General features: G+C 33.2%; 1 protein-coding gene and 1 non-coding gene across 2 annotated transcripts; both read right to left on the bottom strand.

The window, feature by feature from the left end:
* Positions 1-2970: 2970 nt before the first annotated feature.
* On the bottom strand, positions 2971-3115 carry MIR1515A (microRNA MIR1515a). The gene has a single exon (NR_048624.1). It is a non-coding gene; the product is annotated as a microRNA MIR1515a (primary transcript).
* Positions 3116-5634: 2519 nt separating this feature from the next.
* On the bottom strand, positions 5635-10374 carry LOC100786086 (thioredoxin reductase NTRB). The gene is made up of 2 exons (XM_003517068.5): positions 9230-10374; positions 5635-5993 (listed from the first exon to the last, which is right to left on the bottom strand). Exons 1-2 carry the CDS (start codon positions 10269-10271, stop codon positions 5923-5925), a joined length of 1113 nt encoding a protein of 370 aa, XP_003517116.1. The 5' UTR covers positions 10272-10374; the 3' UTR covers positions 5635-5922.
* Positions 10375-17510: the final 7136 nt, after the last annotated feature.

Below are 17510 nucleotides of genomic sequence, written 5' to 3'. Positions count from 1 at the left end.
TCCCTGGTTGTTGTCCAGCAAATCATGCAAAAATAAATCCATTTGGTTTCAAGAAAATACATATATCATTTTTTTTCTTTCTTAATTATCTCACACTTGATCTGAACCAAAGCACTAGGTGAGTTAGGTGAGTTTTGGCATGACCTGTGATGAAATTGGTTTCTTTGTTGTTTTTTTTTTAGTTGTTTTTTTGTGTTAATATTTAATGTTGTGATTCAATTTTAAAACTTTGTGATTTATAAGGAACAGTTTGAACAACAGAAACCAGATCCGCCAATGACAGCAAATAAGAGTTATTTACCCAAGATTACTTCAATACTGAACGAAGAAAATCACCGGACAGCTGGTAGCACTTTATATTAAGAATGCGCCTTAATTAGTAAGCTACGTTTACCAACATGCAAGCAAATAATATTGCATTATCATATCCATTGGTCAATTACATGCAAATAAATCAAAGGAATACCGAACATGATCACCAGAAGTTGAAATAGAAAAGCCAACTGCTGCACCACGAGTACAATAATTGTGTATAGTGTTCAAATATAAAAATCATATTTGTATAAATAAGATTGAATAATTATTTTACAACTATATGAACCATAAAAAAGAAAAGTATAAAATCAATTAGGTAATGTTGTAAAAAACATAAAGAGAAAAAATAGTTACATAAATAATATAATTAAACGAATAATCATGCATCAGACAAAATTTCTGATTGTATATAATATATTTTATGAAGCAAACTTGGTTAACTCTATATATAATTCTAACATAGTATCATAATCAAATTCTGAATAACAACTCACAAATACAGATTCCAGCAGGGTTCAGAGAGAAAGAGTTTTTTCGATTATTCTATATAAGTTAACCATTGCTTCTTATACTTAATTATAAGTATCATACTGATGCAAGAATTGGTCTTTCTGAACACCAGAGACGCCTTAATAATTCAATACTTAAAGCTATAACTACTGCTGTTATAGAGCGTTAGATTTCACATCCTTGGCCAGTTGACCTGAAAGCTTATAAAGGGAGTGTTGCAATTTAATTCCCAACCTTTGAAGTTCAATAACATAAAGATAAGAATAATATTATATTCTTCTATTGATGCTCCTACGAATTTATCTACTATCTTATAAAACTAATACTCCCATGGTCTCATAATAATAATCGTTCTGTAAAAAAAAAATTGTCCAAAAATAATTACTATTTAAGTTTTTTAATGTAATATTAATAACTTTTTTTACTCATATCTCTTATAATATTAAATGATATGGGCTACAAAAATAAAAAATAAATTCGTGATAATAAAATTAATTTTTGTAAAATTGTTATCATTTTTAATCTATTTATTAATTTTTTTGTGTACAAAATAACATAATACAACAATTATAATCGGACAAAAACAATATTAAATATAAAACACTTGTAATGCTTTCATACCAAGAGAGAATGTTAGCATGCAGATTTTTATTTTTATTTTTTCTATGCGTTGGGCAAACGTGCAGATAAACTGAGAAATCACGTCCCGAATTAACTTGGACCAAATTAAATACGCACTAACTCTAGTGTAAATCAATCCTTTCTGGTAACCATTTGCACCCCTGATTAAGGGAACATATTTAAAGCCACTCGTTGACCATATTAAGTTCATGACAAGAAGCTCGATTTACAGTACTTTATTGCTAGCAGGACTAGCTAACAATATTTGCTGTTTTCTTTTTATGCTTTAACATTTTGTTTGTTTAACAAGTATTTCATGATATGTTTTCTTTTGGAAAGAAAAGAAAAGGAAGAAAAAGGAGAGTAGAAAATTAAATATTTTTTTAGGTTGTTTGGTAAAAAAAAAGGAAGTAAAAAAAAAATCACTTGTTTGCTTGTGTAAAAGGTGAAAAGAAACCTTAAATAAATAATAAAATGATATGTAAATAAAATATTTTTTTGTCATTCTATAAAAGAAGACATCCTTTTTCTTCGTACGCCATCCACAAATAAACATAACCTAAAATTATAATGGGTCGCACTTGCAAAATCCTTTCTTAATTTCCTCTTTCCCTCACCACATAACAAAGAAATGACTCATTTTTTTAAAACTTTTTCTTCCCTCCTCAATCTACCCCCCTAATCCTCCATAACAAATGAAGTGTTTATGTGTGTAGTAAGATAAATGTTTACTTTTAAATGACTGGACTTTATAATAAATAAATATTTTTAAATATGTATATTATATTTTGAATTTATGATAAATAATTTATAAGGATATTTTTAATTATTGATATTTTTTAAATGTTGAAATTCAATAATAATAATAATAATAAATTGAAGGAGAAAACTTGGGAAAAAAATTAAGTGTAAGGATAAAGAAATAGAAGAAAAGTGGTTTGATATGGATAAAAAGGAATTCTTTTAGGTTAGTTGTTCAAATCAAATTAAGTTTTAAATTCAAATTAAGAAATATATTTTAAAAATTAAAATTATATGCTCTATATATAAAATTATGATAAAATAAATGATGAAGAAAACAGGCCATCACAACCATTAGACTAACAAGTACTCCACCTTATAGATGAAAGGATAATTATTTTACCTCAGGTGAGTTCACTTCACTATTGTACATCTACACTCTCTGTAAAACCGACCACTACCTCATTTAAGAAAAAAGCCTGCAAACTTGGTTTACCAGTCAGTCAAATAACTTGGTTTAATAAGGTGACTCAGTACTTGCTTGGCAAACTACAAAAAACAATTTTTGTCACTGTGGCACATTCTAATATAAAATCTATGACCCACATTACTTTAGGCACATCCCAATTACATTATTCAATGGTTCATATCAGTCCTACCGAACTTTAAAACAAACAGGCGCAGGCTCTTAGTTAAATATCTGATTGAGTAAAAGATTAGGATAATATGCATCCAAATTCATACCTTTGTGAGCTGGATTAGGCCCCAGTAACATGAACCCACAAAATTGACATCATTTTGCGTGAGTGATCAGAAACGTTTTCCACAAACATAAAATCAATGGCTTAATTTGATTATGCCACAACGAAATAACGGTGCAGGGAATCAAAATGGTTCAGATCATTGCACGCAAAATGATGAACATTTAATGGGTCGCGGAAGGGAGGAACCCCGTTGTGTGCGCCGATTTCAGAGTAATTAAGGCAAATCAGTTGAATTTTGGGCAAAATCAACGCGGAAGAAGGATATAATAGATCTCAGATTGAGAGAAACCCTGAAGGCAGATCGAACGAGTTCTTTCGGTGCGTTTGGGCTTCGTGGGTTATTCAAAAACAGAATGCAAGTCGGCTCTTGCTATTTATATAATCTTTTCGCTAAGTACACCCATATCCCCCTTTCTACCTCTCAATTACCCCTTATACCCTTTTTTCTTAAAAAAGTACACCTGTTTTGCTTTCCATAAATGTCTTTCCAGAATCACATATACCTATTTCAGATATGTATTTTCAGAACTATAAATCATGGTTTTGGAGATATACTTCCAAAATAAGTATATATTTTATAATAACATATCACTCAAGTATTAAAATGGTTGAGAAGAAAAAAAATAATAAATATCTATCTTATACCTATATTTGTTAGTCTTATTTTTATTCTATCATTAGTATTCTTGTAATCTTATATAAAATCTTATTTTTCATCTTATCTTATTATTCTTTAAACCCTAATTTAAACTATATTAATCATATATTCATTATATAATACTATGTTTTCATCATTATTATACAATATTTTATGTTTTTCTTCATGTGACATTGCGTTTTAAGGTAGGTTCATCACTAACTTCATATATTATACACCTTAATTACAAAGCAAAGTTTTTGACAAATGTTTTTTTTTTCCTTCAAGTGTGGTCATTCATTTTCTAATCCAAGTCTATGTCAACGATTCAATGTCACATGAAGTTAGTGATGAACGTAGCTTTAAACGCATTGCCACATGAAGAAAAACATAAAATATTGTATAATAATAATGAAAATGCAGTGTTATATAATGAATATATTGTGAAAATAGTTTAAAATTAGAGTTTAAAGAATAATAAAAATAAGACAAAAATAAGATTTTAGATAGGATTTAAAAAACACTAATGATACAATGAAAATAAGATTAACAAACATGAGTATAAGATAAATATTTATCATTTATTTTTTTTTTCGTCAATCATCTTAATTCTTAAATGATATTTTATTAAAAAATATATACATATTCCCAAAGTATATCTCGATAATTATGAATCATAGTTCCGAAGATACATTTTTGGAAATACATTTCTGGAAAGCAAAAGAGCTGTACTTCTTTAAGAAAAAGGGTATAATGGGTAATTGAGAGGTAGGTATGAGGGTGTACTTAGGAAAAAGGAGGTGATATAGCAAGAGCAATGCAAGTTTTGGGTTTCTCTTCAGAGGCCCAAAACTATCACAATGTTGACCCACGTTAACAGGGCTGATTAGTTAATTGAATTGACTGCCGAATCACTGGTTTAGTTAACTTAATGTCAAGTGTCATACTTAATTTACAAGAAACTTTAAAATCCAACCCCTGATTCGTTTACACAATTCGTGAAGATACAAGACTCGAATGCAAACAATCCGTTGTCTTTTTTTTTTTTTTTTGAATTATACTACCTATCTAGAGAGCTACGAAGTGCAACTGAAGGAAATTATTCTCAATGTACATTCCAAAAGACCAATCGTAATATATATAGGAGGGAGGGTGTGCGATTAACCAAACTAAATGAACTAATGTAGTTTTGTTTGAACATACAAAGTCATATAAATGGTAGAAAGTCATTCCATAATCAACATTCAGAATCATACAGTACAACATCGTTTTCTTAAATTCTTTTAGGACATATTTTTCTAGTTTATTTGTTTATTGACAATTTGATTAGCCACTGCCCCCCTATATACCTACTTTATATACTCATCCCTCACTTCTTGGCTACTTAAACCAAAATTTTGTTCATGAAAGCAAGCCTTACCTTACGTTAATGACTAATTTCGAAGTCACATCCAGAACTGATCCAGACATGAGACATGAAGATGTAATAGTGATCACACACTAATTACCGTTGGGGGTTGACGGGCACATTAATGCATATTCATCTAATTAAAGATCCAATCTAATGAAAGCTACGCTTATTTGAACATTCAGAGGCTGGTTATATTTTTATAAATGGTAACCAAGGGGTATTGTAGTTTTTATTATGTATATCTCTTTTCATAATTTTGGGTGTTATGTACTGTATTTTATTTAATACCATGCAATTTTGGGCAGGAGCGGACATGGAATCCATAAGAGCAAGGAACTAACGAATACATTCCGGAGAATGTATTTCCGGAAATTAATTTTCGAAAGGGGTATTCTTGGAATAAAAGAGGAATGTTAGCAGTTAAGGGAGGCGAGTTTAACAATTGACAAATAAAATATGAAAAGAAAATTGAAAGAAAGAAAAAAACACTATGTATCAGGTCAAATTGAGTTGATGGACTTTTAAAATTTTCCAATCTAAAAACTGAACATAGTTTGAGTTACCCCTTCCTGAAGAGCAAACCGTTTTTTTTTCCCTTAAAAAAAAAGGACTGGATAGGATAGCACATAGCAGTCTATGAACGGTAGCAATACCTGTCTATGAATGCATGAGTTGCACCGGGCAAGCAAATATCTCTGCATCGTCACAATAATGCACGTAACATAAGCCCAATAATCATAATACATGTACTTGTGCACGTGAGCATCACTGCTTAAAAAATAATGCAAGTCTCGCTCTGCAATAAAAATATGAATGTCGCAACCCACAAATGAAGATTCTGGTAGGATGCATCCATTCTTCTATAGGAATTAAACATTGCTTCTGATTAAGCATCTTCTGATCTTTGGACACACCCAAGCTAGTCAATCACTCTTATCTTGTTGTAAACCAACATTTTGTAGGTAATGTTCTGCATCCAAAGCTGCCATGCATCCTGTACCAATAACACAACTTGGCTTATCCTTTGAAGAAAAAAATGTTTATGAAGCATACACTAACCCTGATAACTACAATGGTGTCTCCCACTGCCTATGATATTTGTTGTACTTTTCAGTACATCTAGTACTGAATCATATTTATAATATAAAGTATTTTTTTGCTGTGCAAAAAAAAAAAAAACTATCAAAGCCAAAGACAGCACAGTGCATTCCTTATTTACATTGGTCTAAATTACTTGCAGTTCAAATATAATTAACAGGTATGACAACAATGTAGCAATTCCCGATTCTTACATCATTGATATTTGATACCACTCCAATAACAAAACAAATCAGCTTGAAAATGTCTACATACACAGTTAAACAAGGATTTAATGCTTTGTAACATGTATTATCTTCTATATCAATATTTCTAAAGGAAGAAGTTCCACCATAAATAACTAAAGGTCATTAGCAGATCAGGCACAACCACACATTTAGTATCTTTCTATACAATTCACACTACAAAATAATGTAAATTTAAGCCCTCAGTTCAGGCTTCTAGAACAGATGAAATAAGAGAAACTCGCCTGAAACAATAATCAAACAAGGAACTATATTCATAAGGCTGTTATTGCAAACATAAATAACAGCACACCAGAGGCATTATATGCAACATACACAACCAAAAAAAAATGAAATCCCAATACAAGACACAGATAATATAGTTCATGATGAATATTGATATGAATATGATAAGCCCAAAAATCATGTTTACTCCAGTGGAATCAGGGAGAGGAGGGTTGGGCTGAAGGGTGATGAGCAGATCATACTCTGGACACACATGGGAGCTATTAGGTGTGAATGAGGAGGGAATTAAAAAGAATTAGGAGAGGAAAAGGGTTTTGTCAGGGAGTCTGTGCTGGAAGAGAAGTGTCGTCACTTTGTACACTATCCTACTATTTTCTTATTGTATCCGAGAGTTAATTAACAGTTAGTAAGCTGGTTAACTTCTCTGTTCATAAATAAAGTTCTGTATTCCTTTCATCTATCTCCCCATTTTCTGCTCCTCTGAATTTTAAGTTACCTCAGGAGCTCCCAAATCACATTAATGGGGACAAGTTTGGGGACCTAGGTACCTAGAGGGTATGGAGATGCCCATATGGGTATAGAGATCAGTATGAGTAATTTTTAAAAATATGGGAATGATAATAGGTACCATAGTACCTTACTCAAGAAAATACCCATTGCTGTTTCTAATTCCATGGGGAGAATTCTGGTTTAATACCTCCCACAAATCAGTGTCAACATTGGGATGATCCCTTTTAAGGGAGAAGTCCTCTAGAATAATTCATTTCAAAAGGGGGTCAACTTCCATAGAAGATTTTCGGAAAACAGAAATGCTATACAGATGATTTGAAAAATTGTGTTGAGCTCAACAAGGAATTGAAGAACAGAGCATCATAGGGAACTTGAATTTAAGTTGGACAACTAGGTCAATCAGAAATTCAGTCCACATATCTATGGACCTCTTGAGGTGATTATCAGAGTGAAAGCCGTGACCTACATGTTGGTCCCACCAGCTTATTCGATTATTTACCCCATCAGCCATATATCTTAGCTGAAACATGATATCAATCCAAATGTTATCAGAGGAGCATGAGCTGCATGTTCAACCAGCAGTAGTTCTAGTCTTAACACAGATGTCTGATGGCACAAGCGAGATTCTGAATTTATGATGCTGCAAAAATCTCAGGACATGAATACTATTGGGAAGAACACTATACCCTTCACAAGAAATCTCCTTATTTTCACCTTCAATTGAAGACATGGCGAGTGTTATCAGGGAAGGAATTTAGGCCCATGAATCAGGTTTACACTGGGAGAATTAAGGGGTGATGGTTGGGTTGAAGGATGGTGGGCCAGATCATCCTCTGCAGTTGCATGGAGAGCTACTGGGTGTCATTCAGGAGGAAATTGGTCAGAACTAAGAAAGGATGGTGGGAGAGAGGAAGGGGGATTTTGGCAGGAGTATGTCTTGTTGCAGGATTTTAGGGTGGAAGAAGGTCTCTGACCCTCCAGAGTATCCTCCACTTTTCTTCTTCATTTTGTCTACTATATAACTATTTTCCTACTGTTTCTCAGTTATTTCTCTGCTTGAAAGGAGTTTAATTGCTCTGATCAAATTATATAGAGTTCAGTGTTCCTTTCACCTCTCCATTTTCTGCTCTTCAGAGTTCTGTATTTTATCAGATATAATGCAACAAGTCAAACAAATCACAAGTCTAAAAAAGAACATGTGAAACTTGCTCTGGTCTGGTACGAACTAACAGCCGTCTGTATGAAAATGGGACATGCTTGATTCCCCCACCTTTGGCCAAGGTTTGAAGTATTAATTAAGTAGCTGGAAATAATCAGTCAAGTTTGCAGCTAAACATGCGAGAGAATAATCCAATTTCAGCTTCAAATGTTAAAAGCTGATACCTTAGGACATTAACTCTTTCTCTTATTTATTTTATCTCTGTAATTCATCTAATTGAAGGATTAATTGTGTGTTTGGAACTGCATATTATACACATATTTAGGTAAAAAAAAAAAAAAACCACGCCCAAATTCCAAAAGGAAGCACAAGCAAGAGTATAATACTTCAGAGGGACATGCGAAAAGTGTTGATGACGCCCAACCAAACATGCAGTAACCCCCAAATCAGAAACAACAAACAGGAGAACAAACTAATATGCTCTGAGTTCTGAAAGAACCTATACTAGATAGAAAATTTGTTGTACACCGACACTTTTTTACAAACCTATACTGCATTGAAGGTGAGTTCACTTCACTGTTGGTACACCTATGGTCTCTGTTGAACCGACCCCACCTCCTTTAAGTCTACAAACTTGGTTTACCAATCAGTCAAATAACACGCACTCAGCAACTTAGTTCATGTTTGGCAAACTACTAAAATCAAGTCCTCTCACTGTGATACACATTCTAACAGTATAAAAACTATGACTGAGATTAATTTAGGCACATATCCCAATTACGTTATTCAACTGCTCGAAACCAGCCCTACCCTACTTTAAAACCAACAGACTCTTGGTTAAATTAAACGATAATCAGTCAACAATGGGCACCCTACTAAATAACAGCAAAATACACTACTATGCTTCAAAACCAGGGATCTTATACACACACATGTACATACACCAATGTCCAATAAGCAGCTCTATGCATCATAGACAAATCTGTAACTTACCAGTGCCAGCAGCAGTAATAGCTTGCCTATACTTCTTGTCCTGAACATCCCCAGCAGCAAACACTCCCTCAACACTGGTCTTCGTCGTCCCCGGCTTCGTCACTATATATCCATCAGAATCCAATTCAAGCTGCCCGTCCAAGAACTTGGTTGCGGGCTCGTGCCCAATTGCGAAAAACAACCCAGAAACCTTCAATTCAGATACCTCTCGAGTCACCACATTCTTCACCTTCAATCCCCCAAGCACCCTCTTGTTATCTCCGCCCCCAAAAGCCTCAACCACCACCGAATTCCAAATCACCTTAATCTTGCTATTGCCCATAACCTTGCTCTGCATAATCTTCGAAGCCCTGAATGTATCCCTGCGGTGAATTATGTAAACCTCGGAACCGTACTTGGTGAGGAAGGTGGCCTCCTCCATCGCCGAGTCCCCGCCGCCGATCACCGCCAGTGGCTTGTTCCGGAAGATCGGCGCGGCGCCATCGCAGACGGCGCACGCGGAGATGCCGCGGTTCCAGTAGCCATCGGGGCCATCGCCGGAGCCGGGGAAGGGGAGGCGCTTGGCAACGGCGCCGGTGGCGACGATGACGGATTCGGCCTCGACGGTGCGGGAATCGGTGAAAACCCTAAAAGGACGGGCGGAGAAATCGACCTTGGAGACGGTCTCGGTGTGGATCTCGGTGCCGAAGCGGAGGGACTGGCTCCGGCAGCGGTCCATGAGCTCGCCGCCGAGGATGCCGTCGGGGAAGCCGGGGAAGTTCTCGACGTCAGTGGTGGTGGTGAGCTGGCCGCCGGGGGCGATGTCGTTGGCCATCCAGCCCTCGAAGAGGATAGGCTTCAGCTCTGCACGGGCGGCGTAGACGGCGGCGGTATGGGCGGCGGGGCCGCTTCCGATGATGCAGAGTTTGGTCTTGTGGATCTGAACGTCACCCATGGCGTTGGCGAAGGCGGCGGATGAAGCGCGTCCAACACTGATCAAGTTTCGCGCCTTCGATAAGAGGTTCTTCCAGTTATGATGATTAGGGCAGATTCTAAATTTCATTTCCCCCCTTGCTCTTCGTCCTTTTTAATCTAAAATTATTTTTAAACTATGCTTTTTTTTTTTTACATGTAAAAATTCAAATTGGCTTTGAGAAAATGAGTGATCCGTGCTTCAATTCATAACTATCATCATGATTTATCTCTCTCCATAAAACATTTTTGGCTTTTTTTCCTAAAAGTTAATTAATATTTTAACTTTAATTGAAAATAATGCGAAAAATACTTAACATACTTTTTTTATGCATAAATACTTAGCATCTATATACTATCTAATAAAAGAGAAATACTTTGGAAAAATAAAAAATGTCCCTATTTAAGGCTGTGACACCTGACACGTGACACTTTTATTGATTTTTTGGTTATTTTCGCATCACACTTCCACCTCTGTTGGTTGCTCCACGTATTTTCTTTTTCAGCCTTGACCCGTAGTGTCCTCACCAACTCCTGCTATCTCCGTTTGCTTTCTTTCTTCTTCTAGCTTCATTTTCGATTTTTGCTTTTGTTTCTGTTTTCCCATTTTCTGTTTGCTACATGAGATTTCCTCCATGCTTTCTTTCTTCTTCATTTTTGTGATTCGTCTCTTCCATCTTCACTTCTAATTTTTGCTTTGGTTTTTTGTTGAGTTTTTGTTGTTATGCATGGTTTCTTCTTAACTGATAGTTATTTTTTCTTATTGATTTTTTCACTTTGTTTTTGGTTCCTTTTTTATTTTCCCGCTTATCAGGCTATCGACAAAGAAACATCTAGTAGGCAAGTTTTTTTCCCTTTTGTTGTTGTGCATGTTTGTTTCGTGACTATTTGTCTCTATTTGCAAGGTTTTAATTTTGTTTATTGTTATGTATGTTTTCTTCTTAATTAATAGTTATTTTTTCTTATTGATTTTTCTACTTTGTTTTTTATTCATTTTTTATTTCCCCGCTTACCAGGCCATCGACGAAGAAACATCCAATAGACAAGTTTTGTTTTCCTCTTGCTGTTAAGCATGTTTGTTTCGTTAGTATTTGTATGTATTTGCAATGTTTTATTTTTGTTTATTGTTATGCATGTTTTCCTCTTAACTAATAGTTATTTTGTCCGGTGGTGACATTAATCTTGACTGCCTCGTATGGTATTTAAGAATGGAACTATGCATGCTTTACTTTTTCAATAAGATTCAATCTACTTAAACTTTTATACATAAAATAAGAATCAGTATTAATTTAAAACATGAAAATCCTTGTAGTTGTAGAGCTTTCATCACCGTCATATTTAGAATTACACCTCATGCAATTGAATTATCAACCGGAGGAATCTAAATGCTAAAATATATAATTTAATATTCTTTGTATCTAGATGGGAACACGAGAAGGAAAGCACCTATGCGTTTCAAAATTCACGGAACGAATCAACGTGGAAGTAGGATTTATAAGAGGATGATGTCGTTTATGGGTTTCTTGAGGACGACAACAGGAGGAACAAACAATGTGGTTTGTTACTTGTTGTTTTGTTTAGCTGGCCGGTAGAATCTAACCAGGGCAATCTGTCGTTGGTTATAGGGTATTCCTAATTGTTCCATGTTTTCGTTTTTTTGTCTTTCTACGTAGGTTGTTGGGTGTTCCATTTTCATTGTTCGGGTACACAAAGGAAAGGATAACACTAACTGTTTGCATCGCCAATTGTGCTAACATTTTTTCGAATGTTAAAGGGATGAAGTGCATGTTATATTTGCCAATGGAAATAACTTTCTAGACCTTATAGTTTGGAGGGAAATGATAAATAAAACTGTTAATTTACATGACTTGCGTGTGAAACTAAACAATAAGTGGGAAAGGAAAAGTAAAGTCAATTGATTAACTTTAGTTCTCTGTTTATATTTTTTTTTTGTACATGCCTCTGTTTATATTATTAATAATTAATAAACTAAAACTCACTCTTTCCGCCCTTTTTGGAAAAAATAAAACAAAAAACAACTTAGTCTTCTCTTTTGTCAATTAAACACAGTTTCCCCCCTCAGTCCGGTCAAAGTATTACCTTCATCAATTGGACCAGCAAAGTGACTTTCACATCGGAAGCCTAGCAAACTAATTTTTGCAGCCAAATGAAAGGTTATGAAAGAAGTTAGGGTTTACTTGTCATGCATTCTACGCTGGACAAGCTATTAGGTTGTCCAAAGGTGGACATCCACTTTTTTTTTTTACCTTAGATATATTAAAAAAATCAATATACCAGATTTATTTATAAATACTATAATTAATATATTGTAATTAAAACTTGTTGTCCAACCCAAATGATTCGTGTAATAGTGTAACGTTCCATTATGTTTATAGGTATGAAAACGATCTATTTAACAAGAGTCAAGAGAACTCATGTTCCGTGTATAAAATTTATTTGGTTCAAACAACTATCATACACCGTAAGTGAGATTAGTTTCTAAAGAATTGGACGACACTCATAATTTCTGCCCCAGGATAAAAACTTATTGTCCAATAAAATTTTATGTTGTATTTATTAAATATAATTTTTTTAATATTTCATTAAACTTTTAAATATTTGTTACAGTATATAATTAAAATGAATCAATTTTAATATTCATAAAATTTTTTAATACATTATATTTATTAAATATAATATATAATCAAATTAAACAATATGGTTAGACATTATACTATTCTTTAAATATAATATATTTATTCTGTAAAAAAATATATTTATTACTTTTTTATGTAACAATTAAATAAAGAAGTTGAATAGATATAACAATAATTGATAGAAATATGAAACTAATAGGAGAATCTATGTTCGATTCCCACCTTATATAAAATTTTGTTGGACCAGCGGCAATCATGTACTACAAGTAAGATTAATCTCTGATCAAATGGATTGAGAAACAGGCATGATCTTTGACCTAGGAAAAAAATATAAAACTAAAATTAATATTAAATTTCACATTTAATATTTGTGGATAATGAATTATCACCTCATTGTCAGTTACATGTCATTTTCATCTCATGTGGCCAAATATTGGTACTTATGTTTTAAAATGGATTAAACTAAACTTTGATATATTTAGAGAAATTAGAGTATTACAATTTATCTTCCTTATTTTTTTTTCATCAAAGAATATAAGAGATAAGATAGTTGAAACTTGCCTCTAGTATATCCAACATATCTCTAAAAGAAAGATGAAGAAAGGTCTACTTTAAGATTAAAAAGGATTTGAAATTCTTTTTATCAAGGAGTGAAGAGAATTATAATGATTCAGAGTGATCATCTAAAAGAACCAGTTAGGTTATGTTAGGCAAAATTAGCTGAAACACTCGTTAAAAGCTGAAAAGTTTGTTGGTAACTGAAAGTTGGTAGCTCTAAAAAACGAGCTTATTAAATTATAAGTATTAAGTAAAACTAGCTATTAAAGTAGATGAAAAATATAAAATGACAAAAAATAATAAAATCATGCTTTAGTTAAAAAAGAATAACTAGGAAATTAAATAAATATATTAAGAATAAAAATGAAAGAAAATATAAAAAGTTAAAAGCTAGCATTTCAAAAAATATTACCTCAAATAACATTTCCAAAAACGTTAAAAGCATCTTCAGCACAAGTGTCTTCCTAGGTGCTTAGTGTGAAGAAACTATTTCTTAAATTTTTTCACACTGGAGCAAACCCAAGTGGTAGGGTGCATTAATTCACTCTTCAAAATTGTTTCTTATATAAGAAACAATATCTTACCATTAAAAAAATAATTTCTTCACACAAAATAGGTATAACACACGTACAGATAAAAGGGAAAATAACTATCCCAAGAAAAGAACAATGAACAAATAGAAACTCAGTTGATCAAAGAACAACCACAATGAATTCCAAAATTGATAAAATTTGAAAAAAAAATATCATTCAATCCAAATTCAAACAATACAATAAAGGGAAAAAGGGTTTTCATGAACCAGATTGAAGAGATGAAAGGGAAAAAACATGGAAAGGGGATAACTAGATGGAGACACAACCATGGCTGGAGGTGTCAACGCCAGACACATGATGACCAACGTTAGTGCTGCAATGGAGGCATAGCCGTGGCTGGAGGCGTCGGCGCAAGACGCAAGTGGGAAGGAACGACACAGTGGTGGCTACAGTGGCAATGAGCGGGGAGGTAGAGGTGATGCATGAAGAGTGAAGAAGGTTTGATTTTGGAGAGAAAAGTTTCTGGAGAAAAAGATAGAAAGGTGCACTGCAGAGGGTTGGTGGGGAAGGTTCTAGAGAATAAAGGATTTTCGTGAAGGTGAACAAGTATTATGGACGGATCTAGAAAGTTCATTATTTGGTGTGGAAGGATTTGGAACGTTGATTAGAACAATTAATTAGTGAGGAAGGATCTGGAACGTTGATAAAATATTTTTACAAAAAAATTATGATTGTTGATCTAGAAATGTTACCGTTAACAGGACATATATAACTATTGTGACCCAATTTTGTTTTATCGTTGCACGTATTGTTCACTATAAATTTGAGTCTCATTGATGGAGTTTTGCATACAACATTTCTACTACTTTTTTTTTCTTATTCCTATCAAGTCTCAATCTTTTTTATTCTCTCTAAAATGGATCTCAATCAGCATAATTATCAATGTTACTATAATTATTTGCAAAATCAACCACCCCCTACTAGTGAAAATTCTCAAAATCCACCGCAATATGTTATATATCCACCACCACCCCCTACTTGTGAAAATTCTCAAAATCCATCATAATATGTTATGTATCCACCCCCCCCCCCCCCCATGTAGTATATGCATCCTTCACCTACTAGTGATAGTTCTCAAAATCCACAATTTTGTAGTCAACCATCAACCTCCATCAACCCAAACACGTGTTATAGGCCTTCTTTATCCAATATTGAGCCCCCTAGCAATGAAGTTGAATCACCAACCGGTTTAGACAGTATTCAACTAGACGAGGGAGAACAAAATTCTAGTGGAAAAAAACTCGTACAACATTCTTAATGATAGAAGTTGTGATTCTCATATGATCATGACTCAATGTGTCAAAGAATTCAATTATAGGAGTTGACCAAACATCAAAGCAATATTGGGCAAGGATAAAAAATGCGTACAACAATGACGATGTGCATCAAAGTGGACAATTTTGTGAAAGAAGTTGGACTCAATTGAAATCTCGGTAGAGCAGGATCCACCCTCCAATTCAAAATTTTAATGGGTGCTACAAACAAGCAAATAAACATAGGAGAAGTGAAAGTTCAGAGAAGGATGTTTTGGTTGATGCTTATATGATTTACTCACAGGATATTGGTAAAAAATTTGAGGTTGAGCATGCTTGGTTGTTGTTGAAAGATGAACTCAAATTCGATGCAAAATTTATGTCAAAGTATTCAAAAAGAAGAAAGGTTTTTGCTGGTGGAAATTACTCATCATCTTCTAACCCAGAGAATCCCATTGAAGGTGAAGAATATGATACGTCATCGCCAATGCCTTACCCAATTGGACAAAAAGTAGCAAAAAAGAAAAGCAAAGGTTAAGAAGCTTTTAACACTCTTGATTTATTTGGCATAGAAAGTGTAATGAAGGACAAAAATGTCAACACATCAAAACTTAAACAGTGTGGATGAATATGTTTGAATTGGTGAAACCACTGCAGTGGAATGCTTAGAGCGATTTGTATTAGACATTTGCACCATATTTGGGAATGAGTGCTTGAGAAGACCAAATAATGAAGACATTGAACGACTACTACAAATGGGAGTGGCACGTGGATTTTCAGGTATGTTAGGTTCGATTGATTATATGCATTGGGAATGAAAACATTGTCCAATTGTGTGGAAAGGTTAATTTTGTCAAGGTGATCATCGCAACCCAACAATCATTCCTTAAGCCGTAACATCACAAGACTTGTGGATTTAACATGCATATTTTGGCACCACAAGTTTAAATAATGACATTACTATGTTAAATGGATCTAATGTGTTTGATGAAGTTTTGTCAGGATATGCGCCCGCAGTGCAATACACCGTGAATAGAACCCAATATAATATGAGATACAATTTAGTGGATGACATTTATCCAAACTTTGCCACATTTGTAAAGACCATCTCAATGCCACAAGGAGAAAAGCAAAAATTATTTGCATAACAACAAGAATCGGCAAGAAAGGATGTAGAATAGTTGTTTGGAATGCTCCAATCTTGATTCACAATTATACGTGGTCCAACATGTTTTTGGAATGCTGGTAAAATGAAGAATATCATCTATGCATGTATCATATTTCATAACATGATTGATGATGAAGAACATGACACATATCGAAATAATGTTGATTACAATAGTATAGGTAATAGCATGTCAAGATTCAAAGTATCTTTAAGTGCTTACCCCAGTATCAGATCAACATATCTCCAAAGGAACAAAGGTTCATGACAAACAAAAACATCGTCAACTTTAAGAAGATTTAGTAGAACATATTTGGGTATGTTTCAGAAATGAAAATAACAATTAATTTTATGTAATATTTTTTTATTTTTTATCATATGTTTTTTTATTTCAATGTCATTTTGTTTAATTATCTATTATTATGTAAAAATGTATTTTTTTATTGTTACATATTTCCTTTCAATGTTATGTAATTTTGTTTATTTTTAATTTATATTTTATATTTCCTTCAATTATTTATATTTATTATTTGTATACATAAAAATTGAAAAAATGAATTAATTATTTTATTGAAATAATAATTAAGTTATAATAAAAAAATTAAATGTGTAAATTTTTTTGAAATTTCTTGTGATTTCATGCATTGAAGTAAAATTCTATATGAATTTCTTATCATTGACATGATATTGTGAAACCACAAAAAGTGTTACGAAGACAAAAAAAACTGATTAATTCATATAAGAAACTTGTACTAAAAATGCTCTAAGAAGATTTGTTGACCAAACAAACCAAATAAGCTTATCAGCTAAAACTAAATGAAATGTCTTATTCAATATAATCTTAATTTAAAAAAAAAGTATGTGAACTAAGATATGGATCCAAAAGCTAACACATTTTCATATTAAGAGATTAAAGATATATTTTACTCATAAAAGAATTTAAAGTTATTAATACGAAAAATAATTTGAAAACATTATTACAATACTTTTTAAATAGCTTTTATATATGAGTGTACTGCACGAAGAGTTTTTTAAAATAATTAAACATCAATAATTAGCCAATTGAATGATTTATTTCTCTTTGACAAACATTTTATATATGGA

Source organism: Glycine max, chromosome 1, assembly GCF_000004515.6.
Source record: "Glycine max cultivar Williams 82 chromosome 1, Glycine_max_v4.0, whole genome shotgun sequence".
In the NCBI taxonomy this organism is placed as follows: Eukaryota; Viridiplantae; Streptophyta; class Magnoliopsida; order Fabales; family Fabaceae; genus Glycine; species Glycine max.
The sequence above is the reverse complement of the archived record's forward strand: the minus strand, read 5'-3'. Positions and strand labels throughout refer to the sequence as shown.

Excerpts from the sequence above, each read along its gene's own strand:
- LOC100786086 (XM_003517068.5), bottom strand. The coding sequence starts at position 10,271 with ATGAAATTTAGAATCTGCCCTAATCATCATAACTGGAAGAACCTCTTA. Across the intron at positions 5,994-9,229 it reads TATTACTGCTGCTGGCACTG|GATGCATGGCAGCTTTGGAT; the intron begins GTAAGTTACAGA and ends TTATTGGTACAG.